A 22,975-nucleotide genomic window follows, 5' to 3' on the forward strand; every position below is an offset into this window, starting at 1 on the left:
GTGCTCACAGCACTCAGCAGCTCACCGGGTCCATCCCTGCTCTCTGAGCACACATAAATACAGATCAGTCTGCATTTTGCACTGCAGCACCAGAGGGGAGCGGATCTCCCCTTTGTGGATCTGTATTTGAGGCCTCAGTTTGCAGAGCAGAGCCATGGGAGGAGCGCCGTGCAGGTGCTGCCGAGCACAGTTGATGCTTGATTAAATATTTAATTTAGCAGCCACGTCACACAGCACTGCGAGCCGTGAAATCTCAGTATGGAATTATAATCCCTCAAAAAAGAGGCAGCACCGGTGCTGCCTGGTGCTCCAGCCTGTGCTGTGCTTAGTGCTGGATCACTAAGTCTAAAGAGACAGGTCTCCAGTGTTTTAAATTGAACATAAACAGGGATTGCAAGTCTGTTTTAAGCCTGAATTGATAGAATTGGGTCAGATTCCTAGAAAAAGATGACTGTGGGCTCTGCTTTGGAGGGCAGTGAGCTGCCAGTTCCTACCTCTGTTCTGCTTTCCAACTCACCTCTCCATCCCTGCCTCCTCTCCTACCCTCTCACTGCTGCACCGTGACTTGAATCCTGCTTGCAGCTTCTCCCCAGCCTGCACTTTGCAATCTCCTGCGCAGTACTCCACCTGCTTTCCTTGGGTTGGATCCCAGAACGGCTCAGAGCACACTCATTGCCAAAAAAATGGGCTTTTGTGGCAGTGGGTTGAGCCCAGTTTTTCTCCGTCCTCACAGCACATCGCAATTCCCAGGCCGGACCGCCCGACCGAGGTGCGGACTTTCACCTTCTATCTTTCCAACATTGGCAAGGACAGCCCCCAGGGCAGCTTTGACTGCATCCAGCAGTATGTGTCCAGGTGAGTGATGCACCAAAAGCTAAAAGCAACCCAGCCGTTTCTTAGCTTGTATTTTGTAGAATTGTTTCCTTAACAAACTTGAACAAAACATAGAGTGTTTTTTGAGGTTGGAGACCTTGCAATCTGTTTGCGTGCGCATTTGGGTAAGCAGAAGAGTCAGGCTTATCTCTCTGCACCCCCCTGTTGTTCCTTAGCACAGCGTCGGCTGTCTGCAGCCCTGGGAGCATCCTCTGCACTGCTTTTCTTTTGCAGCAACGGCAACATCCACCTGGATTGCCTGGGGAGCATACAGGACAAGATCACTGTGTGTGCCACGGACGACTCGTACCAGAAGGCGCGGCAGAGCATGGCGCAGGCGGAGGAGGAGACGCGCAGCCGGAGTGCCATCGTCATTAAGCCTGGGGGCAGATATGTAGGTAAGCAGCACCTCGATGTGGGGGCTGTCCTTGCTGAGGTTGTGCTCCTGTTCGTTTTGCTGCCAGTGACCGAGGGTGAATGTCTTCCACCAACGCCTGGTGGTGTCGTTGGCGTGTCTGGTGAATGGCAGTGTTGGCCTCCTTGCACTGTGACTTCTTGATGGTTTCCATCTCCGCTCGAACCTCTGGCTCTGCGGTCACCCCGGTGTGGCTCTGTCACCAAGCAGTGATGCAGCACACTGATGCTGTCGTGGTCGTCAGCCAGGAGGCCCAATTAGAGCTGCTGGCTGCAGCCTCGGAGGAACCACCTTATGGTGCCAGCAAAGGGAGAAATCTCTACAGAGGGAATTAAAGTGTGGTGAGTTATCAGTGAGCTCCAGAAGGAGCCTGCGGAGACTGATGGGAACTGCTCCCTGCTTAGTCTCAGCCTGGCCACAAAGTCAGGTCTGTGTGGTCAGCTGTGAGCAGAGCCCAGCTCCTCCAGGCCCACGGGGTCTGCAGCCTGCCCCTCTGCAGGGGATGTCTGTGCTGAGAGTGGTGCGTTGCAGCAAGCAGAGCTGACCCTGACTCATTGTTTTATCCACCAAGTGCTCAAAACTGAGAAATCAGATAGTAATCAGGAAGGAAATGCATTGATTTCCTGTAGACGAGAGGACTGTTTTGTTTAGCTTATATCTGAGGACGTTACAGTAAGTGACTGAAGACGGGCTCAGAAGATTCTCAGAGCAGATTGCTTCCCAGAGGGATGCAGCCCAACTTGCCTTAAAAAATGACAGCTGGAAAGCGGGGCAGTTTACCTGAAACATCAAAACAGGGCAACAGGGAGAGCAGGAAGGGAGAGCAGGAGGGCAGCGTGGGTGCGAAGTGATGTTGGTGCGTGTAGGCAGCGTCTGTAGGGGGCTGTGCCTGTATGCACTGAGTGCATCTGTGTGCACTGCAGTCACATCCATCCACACGCGATGCTGTACGTGACGCAATGCTCTGGCCTCAGTTTCTTCTCCCCCCATTGCTGCCCGTGCTGGCGGCAGCCCCAAGTGGAGATGTCACAATATGTTTTTGCTGTTCACAACCTGGCAGTGAGGGGAGCTGTAGAAGGCTTGTAAATGTTCCCATAGCCCACAGCTGGCGGCAAGGCCCTGCTGACCGCTGCGCTGGGATGTTTGACGTGGGAGCAGAGCTTCCCCCTCCTCCTGCACAGCCCCACTGCCGCTGGGTTGGACTTCTCTGCATCAGCGTAACAGCGAGCCAGGAAATGGGGACTCGGTTATGCAATCTGCATGTCAGTAAAACAAACAGTGCAGACAGTCACCAGCACCTCCAGATGACTCAGTTGAAAGCTTTGCTTCCTAGCAGCGCAGCGTTGCCACGTGGAGATAAAGCTCCCAGCTCGCTGTGATAAATGCTGGACGTTGTTTGTCCCAAGGAAGGTCACTTTCCTGAACCAAAGTGCTGTTTCTGCATCCCCACTTTTGTGACCTTGGAACCCTTGCATGTGTTTTGATTTGCTCTCTCTGCCGTTGGTGGCGGGAGCCTGGCCCTGTGACCCGTTCTGTGTTCACAGCAGGGGCATTCTCTGAGTTCCGTGCTCTGGTCAGTGCTGTGGGACCTGCGAGGATTCCAGTTCAAGTTGGTTTTTCAATAGGAATGGGAAAAATGAATTCTTGTGTCATGCTGTAAGAAAGCAAGAGCTGCATCTGGGATGGAGCTGAGCTGGGCTGCTGCGAATCGCGGCCGGAGGCAGAGCTGCCGAGTAGCAGAGTTCTTCTATGGGAACAGTCAGCACTAATGAATAGGGAAATGTGTCAGCGTTAGACCCCATTCACGTGGCCGTGCGGCAGAGAGGAGGTGGACCTGGCCCCATAAAGTTCCTATTGTTCTAAAGCAGAAACATCTGCTGGAGCCGCGCTTCTGCTGAGCTCAGCAGCAGGGAGCCGCGCTGACCGGCTCTGCTCCTTCCACTCCTCATTTCGACTCCTCTACATAATAATGCCAAACTTTCCTCCTCCTGGGGAGGGAAAAGCAGTGGGATTAACCACGGGGGTACTCACAGTCGGGATAAACGCAGAGCTGGCAGACAAAGGGAGCTTTATGTGAGCTCGTGGCCAGGAGCACTCCAGTCTCTGGAGCCTGGTGCTGCTGCTGGCTGCGAGTTTGTGCGGCTCACAGGGCGCCGCTGGTGGAGCTGAGCTGAGGGGCTGCGTGTCCTCGGTGTCACCTGGGGGAACTTCAGAGCGTGTGATGAACTCCATGTTCGCGTTGACAAACCACTGGCCTTTGCGAGGTGACTGCTGCAGTTCACTGTTCTCGTCTCATTTTAGGCAAAAAGGTTCAGGTGCGTAAGCCTGCACCAGGAGCTTCCGATGCTGTTCCCTCCAGGAAGCGCCCAACGCCAGTCAACCTTGCCAGTGCAATAAAGAGAGGCAATAGCGCCATTTCTCAGAGGCCCTTCAAAGATAGGGTTGTGCACTTACTGGCACTAAAGCCTTATAAGAAACCTGAACTTATTCTCAGATTGCAGAAGGATGGACTTTCTCAGCAGGACAAGGATTTGCTGGACAACCTTCTGCAGCAGGTTTGTACTCAGATGGAGGCGCCTCCTTAGGTAAAGAGAAACGTCTCCTCAGGACGGCACTGAATTCTGCTTGGGTGCGAACGCGTGCTGTGCGACCTCGGCTCAGCAGCTCAGTTGCTTAAGGGGGTTAAGGGGGTACGCAGGTTGGCAGCGGGGGGAGTTCCTGACAGAGGCTCTCAGTGTGATGGGAATTGTTGTAACCTATAAATCTGCTCCACTGGTCTTTATTAACACAGCCACACGGCGGTGTGAGGCGTTTTCCATGTGAAGGAAGGACGTGTCCCTCCGTGCTGAGCTTTGTGCTGCTCCGTGCTTTTCCTGCTCAGCACTGCCCCTGGTTAGGTGTGCAGATCGTGCAGCTTCTTGCTAACCATATTATTTGTATGCCAAGTGGCAAAGCCGTCTCCTGACTGAATCAGTCCTCAGCGCTTTGAGTCATGGTGAAGGTGCCATTTTAGGAATTGCAGTAAACACCTTTCTTGCTCTGGCGGTACCAGACACACCACAGCTATTATCTAAATGCTGCAGCTGCCCTCTTCTGTGTCGGATTGTTTTCATTTCACTCCTTTCCATAGCTGAGATGCACAGCCGACGAGGGGTTGGTTTGCCCAGGGCACAGAGCAGGTCGCTGGGAGTCGCTCCTGCTGCCACAGCTCACTCCCTCCCTACGTTTTAATCCCACGGCCCTTCATTTTCCAGCAGCTCTACAATGCTTTTGCACAGCCTGCCAAGTGCTGGGAGCACATTTAACAGCACTGTCTTTGGTGCTCATCTCCTGGTGATGCTCAGCAGCCCCCAGCAGGTGGTGATGAGCCTGGCTGTGGCTGCAGGTCGCCCCAGTAGAGCTCAGTGCTGGCTTTGCTGCAGCACATTGCCTGTAGGCTCTCCTCCTCCCAGCACTGCCAGGGCCACCAGTGGCACCGACTAGCTAAAATACAAGGAATGACAAGCTGCACCTTGGCAACGTGTCTGACTGCATCTAGGTGTGGGCTTTTGTGCTCTCCCATCATTGCAGGACTCTGTGTTCCTCCTGATGGCCTTTTTGCCTCATTTTGCAAGGTTTCTATTTTTGAGAGGCGTGGGGTGGAGCTTGCAGAGCCCGGCGCAGCAGAATGGGAGGCAGCAGCTCCGGCTGTGTGCAGAGCAGCACAGAGCTGCATCCGCTGCAGAACAGCCCTGCAAGCACAGCCCGCCTTTGCTTTCTGTGCAGGACTTGTTTGCTGGGCTCTCTCAATGCAAAGCACGGTTCCAGCCTTCTCGCCTGTTGGCTTAGGATGTTGGAAAGCTGACAACTGAAGGGGAAAGCAGTGCTGGCCATGTGAAGCCAGAGCTGCGCTTTTTATTTTTCACTTATCAGGAGCGCTTGGCTCTATTTGGTTTTCCAGCTTTTTGCTTTTAATACCAGGTCAGAATCTTCCCGAAGGCCAAAAAGCGAGATTAGCAGCATCTTTTTAATTAAAACTTCCCACTCCCTCACCTGCTTTTCTGAGGTTATTTCATCGCTGTGCAGGTAACAAACTCCCAGGCGCCGCCACTGAGTGCAGCCGGAGAGCAGCAGTCCTGCAGCAGTGAATGAGAGCAGCTCGCAGTGCTGGGCTGCAGGCTGGGAGGTGGGCTGCTGCCCTCTGCTCTATGGCAGAGCCACAGAGCCCTTGGCCTCGGGAAGGGAAGGCCTCTGAGATGATCTGATCCGACCACCGTTGGGCTCAGGGTCCCTTTCTACATCCGTGGAGGGCTTTGCTCTCTTTCTGGTCTCAGTGCTCTGCAGCCTCCCACAGAGGGTTGGCTCACACAGAGCAGCATCAGTGCGTGTTCAGTCCTTGGTTTGTGCTGTCGTCGTGTTTTCAGACAGCAGCAAGAGGTTAAATTTTCAGTCACGCTGTGGAAAGACTGATGAAAGTGGGATAACTCGCAGCAAGCTGTTTCCATTCTAACACAATGCTGCCAGTTCCAGCGCTGCTTCCTATCCACGTAGGCACCATGCAGTTCTGCGGGGAAGGGAAACACAATGGGCTTGGATCAAGTGTCACAGAGCTGCTCGTGCTCTTCAAGTGCTCTGAAGTTGCAGCACGGGATTCGAGCACGATGATTTACGTAAAGCCCCACGTTACAAGCTGGGGATCACAGGCTTTGCTGTTCTCTCCCTAAAGCAGTCCTCAGGAAAGTTCTCCTCCATAGAGGGACCCGACCTGCAGTGTGATCTCCCTGCTGCATCCCACCTGCAGGGGATTCTCTGTGCTGCCCCTCCAGAAGGAGCTCTGTCTGCTGCTGGGCTGGCGTGGCGGTGAGGGGTTCCCTCCTGCAGCCTTCCTCTCCTCACCCTGCGCTGGTTCAGCTGCTGCGAGCTGCCTCTTCCTGCTGGGTTGGCTTCCAAGGACTGCTGCCAACTGATGCTGAACTGTTCCAGCCCATCCAGGCTGAATAATCTGCTTAGGTCCAACTTGTTCCTCAGTCCGTTCCATCACACTGATAAGGCAAAGGAAAAGCAGAGTGAATCTACAAAATTTGGGAGTGGTTTTTATGGTATCTCCTTGTTCTGATGCCCCTTCCAACCGCTGAGTGCTGAGAGCTTTGCCTGCGTCTTTTGCATCTCTTTTGCTCCAGCAAGTGAGAGATTGAAATTCTAACAGTTTTATGCCAATTACTTTTTGTTGCAGGTGGCAAATCTGAGTGCCAAGGACAGCACTTTCACACTGAAAGACTGTGTCTACAAAGAGGTGCAGAAGGACTGGCCTGGCTATTCTGAAGGAGACCAGCAGCTGCTGAAGAGGATTCTTGTCCGGTAATTATTCCCTCTTCTGTGATATCTGCAGCTTGAAAACGCTGGGCCAGGTTGGTAGCTATAAACTGGAGAGACTCAGTAGAGCTGTGAGCAGTTGACATTTAATGTTAAGTAAATCTGTTCTCCAGATGAAGCTGGTTAAGCTTGAGAATAGCAGAAGTGGGCACAGTCTTCAGATCCAAGGCTGCCTGCTGCCGTGATTGAAACTCAGAGCTTACCTGGATGGGGTAAAGAGCTGCTGCTGTTAGGGCTTCATGGTGGCTTAAAACGCTGGAGTGAGGCCAGCGTGTCCAGGGCAGCTCCATTGAAACTCCCCTTTCTTTTTTTCCATATCTCCTGGTACAGGACTTCCTGTGCTGTGTTTGCTCAGGGCTGCAGAGAACCAGCAGAGCTCTGCGTCCCCGCGCTCTGCTCCTGCGGCAGCCCTGAGCTCTTTGTTTGGAGAAGTGCTGCTTAATTTCTGCATTGTTCTTCGGGTGCTTTGCTGTGTTTTTCTCCCTCCGTTTTCCTGTGTTGGAAATTCTTTTAGCATCCCATGTGAGACGTGGCTGCAGTGAGCCGTGCACAGATGTGGCTGCAGAAGCACCAAAGCACTTCTGTAGCATCCCTACAACACGGCTGGTTGTCCTTCTGCCCATCAGCTGTGCTCTGTGCTGACCAAGAGCTGCCTGAATCCAGCCCCTGATGGTGATGCAGGTGATGGCGTTGTCCCATCACTTGCTAAAGGCTTTGTCCTCAGGTGAAGCCTCCCAGTCCAGAAGCTGGCAGGCAGCAGGGATGGGTCTGCAGCTCCCAGATCCCAGCACAACTCTGTGTTTCCCTGTGTGCTCCCTGGGTTTTTGATGTGTTTATCCCACCTACCTTTTGTCACGCAGAGAGATGCTGCACCTGAGTTGTTGCTGAGGCAGAACTTCGACCCGAAGTGCAATAAATTAAGCAGAGCATGCACTGTTTGAGTGGTTTCCATGCTTTGAAAGCACAGCTGGCTTGGAGGTGAGACTTTGTCACACCGTCTTGCGCTCCAGGTGCTTCAGCATGCTAAAGAGAAACCAAACTGATGCAAATGGTGTCCATGTTGAGTTATAATAAAATGGGAAAACTCAGCTGCCATGCAGTCTGCGTGGCTTTCAGCAAAGGTAATTTCTCCCTGTAGAAGGCAGTATTTGCTGCTTTTGTCTGGAACTGTGGCATTCTGTTATGCGAGGGCCTAAAAATAGAGCTTGGGAAGGATGCATTGCACTGTGCAAACAAAGCCCTGCACAGGTAGTGAGGCTGCAGAGTGGAAAAAAAACGTCGGGCTGCGGGCAGGAGGAAAACATGGGCAGAAGGGAGCTGTGCATCCAGCTCTGCTGGTAATGGACACATTGAGAATGGGGAGAGCTGCACCCAGCTCCTCCTGACGTCGTTTTTCCACCCTTTCACCAGTGCAGAGAGGTGCTCTGCCGCTGTCAGAGCAGAGCTGCCTTTCATTTGCTCCTTGGAAATCCCTAATTAACGTGTTGGGAGATGATGGGATTTCTCCATCTGGTCGGGAGGCATCCAAAGAGCTGCCATGCTGTGCAGGGCGTGGAATTGCGCTGCTCCCCATCCTGTCTTCAGTCTGCCAGTGCTTTTCTAGGTTGATTTGTGCCTTTTGAGATGGTTCTAAATAAGATTGGGCAGAGCAGTGCAGGGCTGCTCTGGAAGGATAGATAACAGCAGGACGAGGGGAGATGGTTTTAAGATGAAGGAGGGAAGATTGAGGTTGGATATCGGGGGGAAGTTCTTTATGAAGAGGGTGGTGAGGTGCTGGAACAGCTGCCCAGAGAGGCTGTGGATGCCCCGTCCATCCCTGGAGGTGTTTGAGGCCAGGTTGGATGGGGCCCTGGGCAGCCTGGGCTGCTGTGAAATAGGGGGGTTGGAGCTTCGTGATCCTTGAGGTCCCTTCCAACCTGGGCCGTTCTGTGGCTGCAGGCACCTGGAGGTTCAGGTTTGAGCAGGGCAGGCTTGAATGCATTTTAAAGACCCAGGAGCCCAAAGGAGCTGCTGTCAGGGCACCCCCAGCAGTCAGAGCCGTGCGAGGGCACTGTGCTCTGCAGGCAGATCCGAGTGCTGCCCTCTGCCGTGTCGCACAGCGTCTGAGCCTGAATTCTGTTTTTCAGGAAACTCTGCCAGCCCCAGAACAGCAGTGGGTTTCAAGGAGAAGCACCTTCCCTGAGTCCTCCGAAAGACACCGCCAGCTCCGGCTCTCCTCCTCAGGTAGGCACAGCCACCAGCACCCAGCACAGCCACCAGCACCCAGCACAGCCACCCAGCACCCAGCACAGCCACCAGCACCCAGCACAGCCACCCAGCACCCAGCACAGCCCCCCAGCCCAGCCACCCAGCACCCAGCCCAGCCACCCAGCACCCAGCCCAGCCACCCAGCACCCAGCCCAGCCACCCAGCACCCAGCCCAGCCACCCAGCACAGCCACCCAGCACCCAGCACAGCCACCAGCACCCAGCACAGCCACCAGCACCCAGCACAGCCACCCAGCACCCAGCACAGCCCCCCAGCACAGCCACCAGCACCCAGCACAGCCACCCAGCACCCAGCACAGCCACCCAGCACCCAGCACAGCCACCAGCACCCAGCACAGCCACCAGCACCCAGCACAGCCAGCAGTGGGCACTGCTGCAGGGCCTGAGCTTGTAACTCCTGCACACCTCCACCCATGGGCTGCTCAGTCACTGCTTGCAGGGTTTTTCCCTTAAGTTGGAGTCTAATCCTGGGTTCCTCAGCATCTGCTTCTCCCCTGGCTGCAGGTCTCTGATGGTGTGCTCTCAGCTTTAGTTTAAGGGCTGGATTTTTTAGAAGTGCCTCCATCCCTCTTGGAATTCCAGGGAGAATGTGAGCTTGTGTTTTACTCATTACTAATAATTGACTGGAACGCAGCAGTAATAAGCAGCTCCCAAACACAGCTGAGTTATTAAAAACCTTGACCTTTGCAAGCTAATTGCCCTCACGCTGCAAAATGCTGCCTTCCCTTCTCTGCTGTGGGTCAGCCCAGACAAGTTGAGTATTTATTCTCCTCCTGCCAATGGAATGTGTAATGCTTACTTGTCTGGACAGACGCACCGGGGATTAGTGGCAGGGAATATTAGCAGGTAAGGAAATTATGTGCTTTCTGGCAGTGAGAGGTAAGCAGTTCTCCATTGAGAACAAGAACCACGCAACTTGTTTGCCAAGTGCTCAATTCCAAATGCACTTTGTTCTGCTGCGGGCACGTTCCTGGTGAGCAAGGAATGGTCCCCTTCAAGCTGGCTTGGGAAGGATGATGCTCTCTTAGCAGGTGGGCTTTGTGCTTTGTTCTAAGCTGATTGGAAACATCACCTTCCTTCTGACTTTGTGTGTTTTGAAAGACACAAAGGTGTTGGGGGGAATTCTTCAGTTCTTGGTTGAACTGTGGGTGGTTGGCTGGTTTGTGTCCAGGATTCTTAATGAAGGAGGGGCAACTGAACACAGGTTAGTGGTGCTCCCAGCGGTGCCCATTGGGCAGCAGACCACAGCTGTCACTTTTTGATGCTGGGTGTTAGACAGCTGAAGCTTCCTTTTAGAGAAGGGATGCTCTCCTGCTGGTCCCAGTCGGCAGAGGAGTGGGATTGGGTAGCTTTGTTGGCTGTAGGGTAAGGTAAGGGGAGGGTGGCTGCTGTTGGGTCTGTCTGCTGCTCAGGGAGCTGTGGGCAGTGGGGATGGTTCCTCCTCTGGGAGGTAATGGCTGCTGGAACGGTGCTGGAGGCAGGGCTGCAGGGCAGGCAGTGATGCTGCTGAGCCAGTCCGACTGCTGCTGCCACCCCTGCAGCTCCTGCAGCTCCTGCAGCACAGTCATCCTGATGGGCAGCAGCAGGATCTGTCACTGAGTGCTGTCACTGTGACCCTGCAGCTGGCAAGGAGAAATTGTAACTGGGGGGAAAAGAAGCGAATTGATGGCTCTGGTGCAGTGCAGCTGCATGTCCAGCCGTGCTGCTGGGATGGAGCAGAGTTTCCATGTGCAAACAGCCCTGCCTGAGACAGCAAAGAAAGCAATGAAATAGCCAAAAGAAATAGCCCAAACCATCCCTTGCTTTCCGCTGCGCAGAGGTGGACTTTCCATGGGCTCTGAGCAGTGCTGGGCAGTGAGGGGAAACCTGCGTGCTCCCTCTGCTCTGCGGGTAGAGGGATGTTCTGGTCTGGAGCCACGGGGTGTCCTGAGCTGGGAGGACCTGCAAGCATCACCAGGTCTGGCCCTTAGCTCTGCACAGCGCCACTCAGAGCCTGCCTGCAGATCACTCAGCCTGCTTGCTATGCCTCGTACGGATGCTGCCTCTGTAGGCTGGGAGTCTGTAGCAACTGCTGCTTCCTCGCCTCTTCTGGGAAATGCCCGTTGAGAAGAGGAAGGAGCCGAGGGCTGTCCTCCTGTGGTGCACACCAGGCAGGGCTACAGGGGCACAGTGCGGGCTGCGCTGCCAGCAGAGCAACAGAACGCAGCCAGAGCCCTGAGGGGGGGCACGTGGGGCTGTGCGCGGTGCTGGGGCTTCGGCAGGGCTGTGCGCGGTGCCGCTGCCCGTTCTCCTGCAGCCTCCCCTGTTCTGCAGCCCCGCACCCCCCCCTAGCGGTCGCGGTGCTCGAGCTCCGCCAGCGCTCAGATTTCCTTCTCCTTTTTCCTCCGCAGAAACGCTCCCAGCCGCTGGAGTTCATCGATCCCTTGGCCAACAAGAAGCCCCGGATCTCACATCTGGCTCACCGAGCTCAGCCCACCTTCAACGGGAAGCTGAACGCCAACGGGAAGGACGCCCCCGTCCCCATCCCCGTCCCCTCTGCCGCGCTGCCGCCGGCGCTGCCCGAGTCGGTGAGCTCCAGCTCCAGCCTCCCGGAGCTGCCCCGGCCCCACGACCCGCTGGCCGACGTCAGCAACGACCTGAGCCACAACGGCAGAGACTGCGAGGGCGCGGAGCCGGCCGACAGGCTGAGCCTCCCCGCGCCCACAGACTGTGCGCAGACGAGCAAGCACAACTGCGGCTCGTATGTAAAAAGCAAGAAAAAATCCAAAAAGCACAAAGACAAAGAGAAAGAGAGGAAGGAGAAGAAAAGCGAAGAGAAGTGCAAAGAGGAGAAGCAGGACTGTGAAGTAATAAAAAATGCTGACTTAGTTAGTGTTCCGCAGGATGCGCCAGGTATGTGCCCAGCTGCCCTCCGTGCTGGCTGCTGTTTCTGCCCCACATCCATGTGGGGGACGAGGTGGCCGTGTCCCTTCATGTGCAGGCACTGCCTGGTCGATGGGGTGTCATCAGCGGCCCTGCCTGCAAATCAGCAGTGCTGCTCCTCTCCAAAGAGCCTGGCAGTTCTTTCCTGTTCAGCCTCTGGTGCTGCTCTGACCCACCTCAGCCCGGGTTGTGTTTCTTTTGCTAAGTGAGAAGCTTTATTAGTGCACAGGGATGAAAGGCAGACATCAAGACCTGCTGGAAATGCAGCGCTGCTTGATTCCAGACTTGTGTTTGGTGATGGTAACCATCATCAGTGTCGTCATATCAGTCACCTATTGATGGGTAACTGCCGTGAGAAGTTAGGCAACAGATTGAATGCAGGAGGTGGTGAGGGCTGGTAGAGAGCTGTGCAGCTGCCTCATCCGGGCTGGAAGCCTCCCTGCTGTCCCCCACTGCCCTGAGCAGCAGCAGAACAGTGCAGCTGTTGCTGTTGGGACGCAATAGAAGTGTTTTCCATCACGGCAGTGTAGCTCCGGCTCCCTTTTGATGACGTTTCTTGTTCAGTTCCGGCGGGTTCCCCCTGTTTGGGGCAGTGCAGGGACCTTCAGGGTCCTGTCTGCAGACAGTAGGTGGCACTCACAGGCAAAGCAAACCTTCCTTCGCCACCACCATCTTCCTCACTCGCATTCTGCATCTTCCTGCCTTCCTTCCCAGCCCCTCAGTCCCGCACCCCAAGCCCTGGGATTTCCCCACTGAGCTGAGGCAGAGCTGCTGCTCGTGCTGATGCTGCTGTTGGTGGCAGCACCTTCTCCTCAACTGAAGGCAAAAGCAGAAATGCTTTAGAAATCAATATCTGCACATTGCAGGCAGGTTCAGGAATTCACAGTGCAATTGCACAGAAGTTGAAGAACACCTACAAGAAAGCTTTTGTGTCTTTTGTTTCTTTTTCAGGTTTAAATGGGACATGCAATAACTCCAGTGTACCGACGTCAACTTCGGACATGCCGGATTATTTATTGTGAGTCACTTTATTGCTCACTGAACGGCTTTGGGGTCACAGTGCGAGCTGAAAGAAAGTGATTTGTGTTGGGCTCAGGTGTAGCTTAAACTTCACAGAATGGGATTAAATAGAGCAAGAAGCCACAAACCCTGTGGTGCTGATGGGTTTTTCTGTCACAGAGGATCTGCTGCAGGAGGTCAGGTTTAAAGTCATCATTAAGGCATGAAAGGACCACTGTTAATTGGCTCTTTTCAGCGTACCTCGAAGGTGCAGCTGTTAAACATGAGCTGCATCCAGGTCACACTGGGTGCCTTCAGAAGGTGCTGGAGATGCATTCCGTCTGTTCAGCGTGGTTTGTTGTCCCACGTTTGCCACACAGTCGTGCTGAGAGCGTTTTGCAGCGACAGCTGAGTGGCTCCTGAGCTCCTTTGGAGCCTCTGAGCACTGGAAGCTTCGTGCTCCTGCTGTTCCAAGGTCTGGCACAGATGCAGAACTCCGTGTTCTGTGGGGCAGCAGGAATTGAAGCGCGGTGGCAGTGCTATCTGAGCGTCCTCCCACAGCTCCCAGGCAGTGCCTCCACATCCTGCCTCTCCCTGATAAGGAACGGCTCGTTTCGCACGGAGCTCAGGGCAGCAGCCCTGGCTGTTGTCCCTGTGCTGCTGTGGCACGGATCCCAAGAGACCACATTGGTTCCCAACCTGTCACCCTGCGTTGGCGCCGCAGTGCGTGCACTCTGTGGATGGAGTTTTGCAGTGAGGGTGACGGAGCACTGGAACAGGCTGCCCAGGGAGGTGGGGGAGTCTCCTGCTCTGGAGATGTTCAAGACCTGCCTGGATGCCAACCTGTGCGACCTGCTGTAGGGAACTGCTTTGGCAGGGGGTTGGACTCGATGAGCTCTGGAGGTCCCTTCCAACCCCTACAGTTCTGTGATTCTGTGGAGGACGTGGAAACTGATGAACAAAATTGTTCTCCCCCTAGAAAATACGCAGCCATTTCCTCTTCGGAGCAGCGTCAGAGTTACAAGAACGACTTCAATGCAGAATACAACGAGTACAGAGACCTGCACGCGCGGATAGAGCGGATAACGCGGCGATTCACACAGCTGGACTCCAAGCTGAAGCAGCTCCTGCAGGGCTCTGAAGAATACAAGGTAGAACAAAAGAACCCCTTGGAGCTGAGCTGGGGCTGCTGCAGTTTGTGCCGTGAGACGTGGCTGCAGGACGGGCGCACGGCTCTGGGGCTGCTCTTCCAACAGCTCCGTGCTCCTCCATGGTGGAGCTGGGTGCGCGGCGCAGCGCTTGCTGACGGGGGAAAGGCCTCCCTGAGACTGCAGCCAAAAGCTGCTGGAAGCACTGAGCGCATCCCATACCCAGCCAGAAAACCCCAGCGTGTGCAGATGGGAGCACAGCGGGGCTGGGAGGGCAGGAGGGCACACAGTCAGCTGCTTCTCTCCCATCTGCAGTCTGAATAACGTGGTGTTGCTCAGCTCCTGTAACTGAAGTCTCACTGAGTGCAGTGAGCAGATCTCACAGAGGGCCTGTGGTGCTCAATGCTCCCTCCGACACCCTTCTGCTCTTTGAGAAATCTTCCAGTTCCTCACCAAAGCGTTCTTTGTATCTCAGGGCAAAAATGAATCTGAGCTGCAGAGGAAATGTCTGTGATTCTGTCAGTGTGCCGTGGGATTTCGGGGCTGGGGCTGCAGTGGGGCAGTGCTGGGGGCGGGCAGCACGTGGGGGGAGCAGGTGTTGCTCAGAGATACCTGTGTTGCTCAGCTGCTGTTTTGGGTGGCAGAGCTGCTGACAGCTTAGGAATCAATCTGTTACCTTTTCCTTTTCAGACCATCCACGATCAAATCCTACAGGAATATCGGAAAATCAAAAAGGTGAGTGCCAATTTCTGGCCGTCAATGAGGCTTCTGGGTGGAGCCCCGAGGGGCTGAAAGGTGCAGGTGCAAATTGCCAAGCACAGAACCCGGCCTCCAAAGCGTGTCAGCACATCTTTGTGCAGCTCGAGCTTGTGCAAGAAGTGCTGCCTTCGTTGTTCAGAGAGGGTTTGTGGGCTGTGTGTGTGCAGAGTGTGTGTGTGCAGAGTGTGTGTGTGCAGTGTGTGTGTGTGCAGAGTGTGTGTGCAGAGTGTGTGCAGTGTGTGTGTGTGTGCAGAGTGTGTGTGTGCAGTGTGTGTGTGTGCAGAGTGTGTGTGCAGTGTGTGTGCAGTGTGTGTGTGCAGTGTGTGTGTGTGTGTGTGTGTGTGCAGAGTGTGTGTGCAGAGTGTGCATTGTGTGCTGGGGAGCTTCCAGCTGTGAGCAGCGCGGAGCGAAGGAGGGGACACATGAAATGGGTGCCTCTGCCCCACAAGTGAGAGCAGTTTGTGTCACGTGGGGCCGATGGGCAGCGAGGTGCTGCAGGTCTGGGGCCGCTGTGCGTGGTGGGCACTGAGCTCCCTGCCAGCTGGTTGGACTCAGCGTGGATCCTTTGCTGTGAGCGGTGGTGGAGGTGGCAGAGGCGGTGCAGCAGCACACATTGGGGCTGTGCCTCATCGTCTGCCCCTGCAGCGCTGAGCCCTGCCAGCCCCGAGGGGCTCAGAGCTTTGGGCTGAGCTTCCCCAGCCCCGCTCTGCCTTCAGGCCCTTGGTTGCTGTGAGCAGACGCAGCTCTGCTCGCTTCGCGTCCCTCACGGCGGTTTTTCTTTGCAGACCAATCCCAACTACAGCCAGGAGAAGAACCGCTGCGAATACCTCCACAACAAGCTGGCCCACATCAAAAAACTGATAGCAGAGTACGACCAGCAGCAGTTCTGAGCGGTGGGACGCGCCGTGCGGGGCTGCAGCGGGCCGCCATCCCTTCGGTGCCACTCGGCTCCACTCAGAGATGAGCATCAGTTCTCCGTGGCTGAAGACTTTGGGATTGCGGACGGGGGCGCGCGGCCCGCTCTGCTTTTGGCCTCTACCGAACGCCGGAACGCAACCGATGGAACTCTGCTTATTTCAAGACGCTTAAGGGAAATAAATCGCCTGCAGCCACCGAAGCTCCCAAAGGTTAAAATTCAGTAGTTTTTCACGGATTAAAGTTTGGCATGAAGTCCGATCGCCCCTCTGCTTTCCTCTGGGTCACAGCCGCTCCTTCCGACGGCGAGGAGCTGCGATGCTGCTGGGGTCCCCGTGGCACCTGCGACTGTTCCTGTTGTGAGCTGTGCGCTCCCAGCACCCAGAACCACCCTGCTCTGTGCTGCCATGGCTGCGTGGGGACGGACGGACGGACAGACAGACAGACAGGCGGCCGCGGGGCTCTGTGTGCCCCCTCCCCCCCCCCCCCCGTAGCCCAGCCATGGCGCTGCTGGGCCGCGTCCCGCCGCCCGCCTTTGACTTTTGTAGTTTTGTACCCAGGGCGGCCGATTTTACGACTCGCCGATGAGACTGTGGTCTATTTTTGTATTTAAAAAAACAAACGAAAACGAACGAAAAGAACAGGAGAAAAAAAAAAAGAAAAAGAAAAAAAGGAAAAAAAAAAAAAAAAAAAAAGAAAAAGAAAAAAAGGCAAAACAAACCAACAGCCACCAACCAACCAAACCCCGACCATCTGCATCTACAACTGTGCCTCCCTTCTCTCCTTTCAGGCCCGGCGTTTCCAAGCCTTCCCTCCTGTGCTGAGGCGCTGTGGAGGCGCTGTGGGGCTGACCTGCAGCGTGGGAGCCGTGGGGCAGCGCTTTCCCAGTGGGGCGCCTCCCCCCGGCTCCTCCCCCAGCCTTTCTTTCTTTCCTGCTTTTTCTTTCTCTCGTTTTTCTTTCTTTCATTTGGACTCTTAGGGAGCGCTGCAGCGCGGCCCGGGCGCCAGGAAGATGCCAAACAGCACAAAGGTGCCCTTTGAATGCCGCCGTTCCTTTCGGCCCCATCCATCCCACAGCGCCTTCGGCCCCGGGGGGGAGCAAAGGAGGAAAGCTCTGCTTTCCCTCTGCAGCTCTTCTCTATTTTCCCACCTCCTCCCATTCCTAAACATCCAAACGGGTCCAGCTGCTGGATGAAACCCAGTGGTAACAAAATTCCCTTCTGCTTGGATGCTTTGTGATGCTCGCGGTGCCCCGGGGGGGGAGCAGCACCCCCAACCGACCCCAGTGCCCCCAGCCGACCCCAGCACCCCCAACCGACCCCAACACCCCCAACCGACCCCAGCACCCCCAACCAACCGACCCCAATACCCCCAACCAACCCCAGCATCCCCAACCAACCGACCCCAGTGCCCCCAACTGACCCCAATACCCCCAACCAACCGACCCCAGCACCCCCAACCAACCCCAGCGCCCCAACTGACCCCAGCACCCCCAACCAACCCCAATACCCCCAACCAACCCCAATACCCCCAACCAACCAACCCTACACCCCCAACCAACCGACCCCAGCCCCCCAACCCTCCCCAGCACATCCCAGCACCGGGGCCGATTCCTCCACGCCAACACTTCTCCTCCCTCCCAGTTGCAGTGGGGGTGGTTGGGGTTGGTTTTGTTTGGGTTTTTGTTGTTGTTTTTCTTTTTGGCTTCTCGGGGGGGGGTGGGGGGGGGGGGGGGGGGGGGGATAGAGATGGATCCCCGATCTTTATACACCCGCTATGAGATATTTTTGCAGACAGAGTTGTATACAGAGATGTATGGTGTCCATTGACATGTATATTCTGGAACTTCTAAAAAAAAAAAAGAAAAAAAAAAAGAAAAAAAAGAAAAAAAAAAGGCAAAAAAAAAAAAAAAAAAAAGGAATATAAAAACGGAAAATATTTAATGAGTATCCAAACTGTGAGACCCAATTAGCAGCCAACGACTTCTGTGCTTCACTTTTCTTTCGGACTGCGTCGAGGGCCGTAGTCGGATCTGCCTTTTTGTTCTCCCTTGTAGAGATGAGGAAGTTAGGCCAAGGCCAACCCCGTGCTTTTTGGGTGAATAGCAGCCAGTTTAGGTGATTAAGTATGATCTTAACTTATTGATACTGTGTTTTACTTTGTAATATTGTACTGTGGATAAAACTATATTGAGCCATGGAGTTGGAGTTTACAAAAACGAAGCTTTTCACTTTGCCAAAACGTTACGATTTAAAGGCGGCGTAGTCTTCAGCTTTCCTAATCTTTTCTTAAGAGCTCTGGTGTCTTTTTTGTACACTAAAAAAGCTGAATGCTGATTTTGCAACATATAATAAATTCACTGTATTGGGAAACGATGCGAACAATGCGGGCCCATCTTTCATTCCGGCGCTTCGGAGCGCGGGGAGAACCTGGAAGGGGGAAATGGTGCGCGGTGGGGCCGGGCGGGCTGGGAAAAAGCCGCTGGGGGGAGGCTGGGCTCGGGGCGCAGAGCGCGCTGCGCTGCCTTCGGTGGGGCTGCAGCAGCGCCAGGAGCGCAGGCCGCCCTGCGGTGCACGGAGGGGCTCCGGCGGCCGCTCTGGGGTCCCCGCAGCCGGGTTTGGGCTTCGGGACCGGGAGCGGCGCAGCGCCGCCCTGCGCCCACCGCGGGGTCTCCTCCGCTTCGCGGCCCGAACTCCTCCGCCTCCGGAGCGGCGCGGGGATCGCAGGCGGGGCCGAGCGGTGCCGCATCCCGCGCGGAGCGGCTCCAGGTGGGGGCAGAGCCGCCCTCGAGGCCCCCGCCCGTCGCTGCGTTCCCGTCCGTCACCCGAGGACGCCGTCGATCCCCGGCCACGTGCGGGTTCCCTCGCTCCGATCGCGGGCTTCCGTCCCCTCCCGGTGTCCCCGGGCGCCTCCTCCGCACCCCCGGCAGCCGCAGACGGGGTCGGGCCGAGCGCTAATGAACTCCGAGTGGAAATTTACTGCGTTCCTTCCGTGCCAACGCCGGGAGGATCGCGGCAGCTTCCCGCTTCTGTGCGCCCGTCGGTGGGCGGCCGGGGACGCGGGGAACCCCGCGGTGCCGCCCCGAGGCGGTGCGGTCGTTTCCCCCGCGGCGGCTCCGTGTCGCGCCCGGTGCGGGCACAGCGCTGCGGGCCGCTCCGTCTGCGGGGCTGAGCGCCTTTCCCGGCGGCCGGAGGAAGTTGGTTAGGATAACCGGATAAGTGCCCCAGCTCCCCCCCCCCCCCCAACCCCGGCACGCTCGGATGGAGCCGGTCTGTCTGTCCGTCCGTCCCTTCGCACGCGTCCATCCGCCCTCAGGTGCGCGGGTCCTGGAAGGTCACAGCAAAAGGACGCGGGGACGGGGATGGGAACGGCAAAGGGGTGCGGAGGGGAGCATCGCACGCGGAGGGAACGAAACCCGACGGGAAAGAACCGCGAGGACCGCATCCCAGAGGGCACGGAACGGGACCGGAGCCCTCGCGGGGGGGTCGTGGGACGGGGGTCGCGGTGCCATTGCTGCGGGGCCGTGCCGGTCGCCATGGCTGCGCAGCGTTGGGTCCCCGCCAGCCCCGAGCTGCGAGCGGAGGCGTTGGGCACGGAGCCCACGGTGCGAGGGAACAGCGCGGCGTGGGAGGGGTGGGAAGGAACAATGGTGGGAGTTGTGGGAGGGGGGCAAAAGAAAAAAAAAAAAAAAGAAGAAGGAAAGCAGTGGAAAAATACCAGTTCTCGGCCCCTGGCAGCGCTGCCCGGACCCTCCCCGCCCGATGGATTATTGTACAAAGAAATGTTATTTTTGTTTCAATAATTTGCTGAGGCGCTGGAATTCCAACGCGGGGTTCGTTTTGTCCTCTGAGGGAGCATTGTTCCTCCGACGCCCGAGGTCTGGACGGGGCCTTCGGGGCCGCCCGCATCCCCCTCTCCCGGAGGTGTCCCCCCGTCCCGGCCGTGTTTCTCCCCCCCCCGTTCCCCCCCCCCCCCCCGTTCCCCCCCCCCCCCCCCCCCCCCACGTCCCGCAGCCCCGACGCGGCCGCTCCCCGCGCGCTCTGCCCGCTGATCCCGGTGGTCCCCATCCCCGCTCGCCCCCGCGGAGCCGCAGCCCGGGGCGGGGGGTGGGCGGCGGTCGAGCTGTCCTCACGCCTCGCGGGGAGCGCGGGTGGGGGAGGACGGAGCGCCGGGGGGCCTCGGGGCGTCGCTCCGCTCCGGGGGATGCTTTGACACGGATTCTTCCCATTGAAACGGGAACCGGGACCTCCTCGCCGTCCCGCCGCCCGTCCGTCGGTGACGGGGACCGAGCGATACGGTGCCGCGGGGTGTCCTCGCGGGGCTCCGGGATGGCCGAGCCGGGGGCCGCGGGGGGGGGACGGGGGGCGGGAGCTCCGGTTCGCGGTGCCCGGGCGCGGTGGCACCGTGGGAGCGGCACCGTGGGAAGGCGCCGGGCCCCCCCGCCGCTCCGGAAGCCGCCGGCGCGGGGCAGTGAATGGGCGGAAGGCAGCGGCGGGACCCCCCGGCCCCGGTGCCACTTCCCCTTCCCGGGTCAACGGCCGCTTTCCCTCCTGGAGGAGACCCGGCCCGGCCCGTCCGCTCCGAGCGCCGGTGAGAGCCCGGGGCGGGGAGGGGAGGGAGAGAACGCACCGGGCCGGGGCTGAGCGGGGGGGTCCCCGTCCGGAGACGCGTTCGGTGTCCCTTCTCGAACCCCCGGTACCGGGGCACGTGCGGGCGGGGGCTGCGGGGGGGGATCCGGCGCCGATGGAAAGTTTTGGGCTGGGCGGGGCCAGGGGGGGCGGGCGCTGGGAGCCGCTTAAGGGCGGGAGCGGAGGGGGAGCCCCGGCCGCGCTCACATCCCCGCGGGGCAGCGCCGGCAGCCGCCCGGCTCCAGGTGAGTGAGGGGGAGGCGGGGGGGGTGGGAAAACTCCGCGTATCCGTCTGTCCCCCCCCGCGATGTCGGCCCCGCGATCCGCGTCCCCCCGGCGGCCGCTCTCGTGCCGTCCCCGCGTGCCCCGCAGCGCCCGCTGCCCCCGTGGGAGCGGAGACCGCGCTGCCGCCCGCGTACCCGGTGCCCCCCCCCCCCGCCTGGCGGTGTCCCGGGCTCGGGGTCGGCCCCGTCGTTCCGCACCGTGTCCCAGCGGCGGGGGTCGCGTTTCCTCCCATCCCAGCAGCGGGAACAATGGCAGAGCCCTTCGTGGTGGAGAGCCCCGACGTCGCGTACGGCAAAGACTTCATCGAGGCGCAGTACACGTACAGCACCGCGCACGTCTGCAGGGAGGGCGGTGTCACCAAGGTAGGGGACGCGGGGACGCCCTCGGGTGGCATCGCCGGGCCGCCCCGCCGGGTGCCGCCGTCCCGACCGCCCCCCCCCTTTGCCGCAGGTCCGGCCCTGCTCCACGCGCTTCACCTTCCGCACGGCGCGGCACGTCCCCCGCCTGGGGCTGATGCTGGTGGGCTGGGGGGGCAACAACGGCACCACGGTGACGGCGGCCGTGTTGGCCAATCGCCTGGGGCTGTCCTGGATGACCAAAACCGGCCGCAAGGTGGGTGTGGGGTGAGGGGCGAGGGGGCAGCCCTCGTTTTGGGGGGGGGGGGAGGGTTGGGGGATGTTGGGCTCTTTGGAGGTCGCTCACCCTTGCGTTCTGCCCCCCACCTCTAGAAAGCCAACTACTACGGCTCGCTGCTGCAGGCCTCCACCGTATGCCTGGGTGCCGGCCCCACCGGTGATGTCTACGTGCCATTCCGGGATCTGCTGCCCATGGTGCACCCCAACGACATCGTCTTTGATGGTAGGAGGGGTGCTGGGGTGGGCGGGGGGGCGGGGGCCGCGCATTGAATGTGACCCCATCCCGCAGGGTGGGACATCTCCTCTCTGAACCTGGCCGAGGCCATGCGGCGCGCCGAGGTGCTGGACTGGGCGCTGCAGGAGCAGCTGTGGCCGCACATGGAGCAGATGAAGCCCCGACCTTCCATCTACATCCCCGAGTTCATCGCCGCCAACCAGGAGGAGCGGGCGGACAACGTGCTGCGGGGCTCCAAGGCTGAGCAGGTGCTGGGGGTGAGGGGGGGGGGGGCACACGGGGACGGTGGGGGGACGCCACGATGTCCTGTCTGCATCCCCATCCCTGCAGGTGGAGCAGATCCGCAGGGACATCCGGGAGTTCAGGGCGAGCAGCGGGGTGGACAAAGTCATCGTGCTGTGGACGGCCAACACCGAGCGCTTCTGCGATGTGGTGCCAGGGCTGAACGACAGCGCCGACAACCTGCTGCGGGCCATTGAGGTGAGGGGAAAGGGGGAGAGGGGGGGGGAACGTGGAGGGGCTGTGCCGCAGTGCTGAGCCCCGCGATCCACGCTGTTCGCCGTGGCCAGCATCCTGGAGGGCTGCGCCTACATCAACGGGTCGCCCCAGAACACCTTCGTGCCGGGCGCCGTGGAGTTGGCAGCGCAGCGCCGCGTCTTCATCTGCGGGGACGACTTCAAATCTGGGCAGACGAAGCTGAAGTCGGTGCTGGTGGATTTCCTGGTGGGCGCCGGGCTGAAGGTGCGTTGGGACGTGAAGCCGGGTTGACCTGTCCACCACTGATCCGACTCGATGGTTGCACGGTTCCCTGTTGTACCCTTTGCCCTCCCCCCCCCTCCCCCCAGCCCAGGTCCATCGTCAGCTACAACCACCTGGGGAACAACGATGGGAAGAACCTCTCAGCGCCGCAGCAGTTCGCCTCCAAGGAGATCTCCAAGAGCAACGTGGTGGATGACACAGTGCAGGCCAACCGGTGCTGTACGGCCCGCAGGACAAACCCGACCACTGCGTGAGTGAGCTCTGGGGGGAGGAGGGTGGTTCAGAGGGGGGGTTTGGTGCTGACGGGGGTCCCTGTGCAGGTGGTGATCAAATACGTGCCCTACGTGGGGGACAGCAAGCGAGCGCTGGATGAATACACCTCGGAGATCATGATGGGAGGCACCAACACCATCGTCATCCACAACACGTGCGAGGTGCGGGGCTGTGGGGAGGGGGGGGGCGGGGGGTGCAGCCCTACACCAGGCTCACCGTGACCCCCCCCCGCTCTTCCCCCCACCCTCAGGACTCATTGCTGGCCAGCCCCATCATCCTGGACTTGGCCATCCTGACCGAGCTTTGCCAGCGCATCACCTTCTGCACCGACAGCGACCCCGAGTTCCAGAGCTTCCACAGCGTCCTCTCCATCGTCGCCTTCCTCTGCAAAGCCCCCCTGGTGCCCGACGGGACCCCCGTCGTCAACGCGCTCTTTCCGTCAGCGCAGCTGCATTGAGAACATCCTGAGGTACCCAAGGGGGGGTCCTGGAGAGGGGGGGGGGGGGGGGG

The 22,975-nt window shown here is 58.3% G+C and overlaps 2 protein-coding genes across 2 annotated transcripts in view; both read left to right on the forward strand.

Moving 5' to 3' along the window:
* ELL (elongation factor for RNA polymerase II) overlaps nt 1-15,625 on the forward strand; it is a gene marked incomplete at both ends in the record, with an annotated part of 31,744 nt that extends 16,119 nt beyond the window's left edge. The window contains 10 exons of the mRNA XM_079546670.1: nt 734-855; nt 1,108-1,271; nt 3,590-3,843; nt 6,501-6,625; nt 8,767-8,863; nt 11,298-11,799; nt 12,781-12,847; nt 13,808-13,979; nt 14,667-14,711; nt 15,521-15,625. Coding sequence (XP_079402796.1) covers nt 734-855; nt 1,108-1,271; nt 3,590-3,843; nt 6,501-6,625; nt 8,767-8,863; nt 11,298-11,799; nt 12,781-12,847; nt 13,808-13,979; nt 14,667-14,711; nt 15,521-15,625 — 1,653 coding nt within the window. The remainder of the gene's footprint in view (nt 1-733; nt 856-1,107; nt 1,272-3,589; nt 3,844-6,500; nt 6,626-8,766; nt 8,864-11,297; nt 11,800-12,780; nt 12,848-13,807; nt 13,980-14,666; nt 14,712-15,520) is intronic.
* A 5,186-nt stretch (nt 15,626-20,811) lies between these two features.
* ISYNA1 (inositol-3-phosphate synthase 1) lies at nt 20,812-22,922 on the forward strand (the record flags this gene model as incomplete). The annotated part of the gene is made up of 9 exons (XM_079546795.1): nt 20,812-20,925; nt 21,014-21,175; nt 21,292-21,421; nt 21,488-21,690; nt 21,764-21,913; nt 22,043-22,174; nt 22,279-22,392; nt 22,513-22,626; nt 22,716-22,922. 9 exons carry the CDS (start codon nt 20,812-20,814, stop codon nt 22,920-22,922), a joined length of 1,326 nt encoding a protein of 441 aa, XP_079402921.1.
* Nucleotides 22,923-22,975: the final 53 nt, after the last annotated feature.

Source organism: Tetrao urogallus, assembly GCF_951394365.1.
Source record: "Tetrao urogallus genome assembly, chromosome: 25".
Classification (NCBI taxonomy): Eukaryota; Metazoa; Chordata; class Aves; order Galliformes; family Phasianidae; genus Tetrao; species Tetrao urogallus.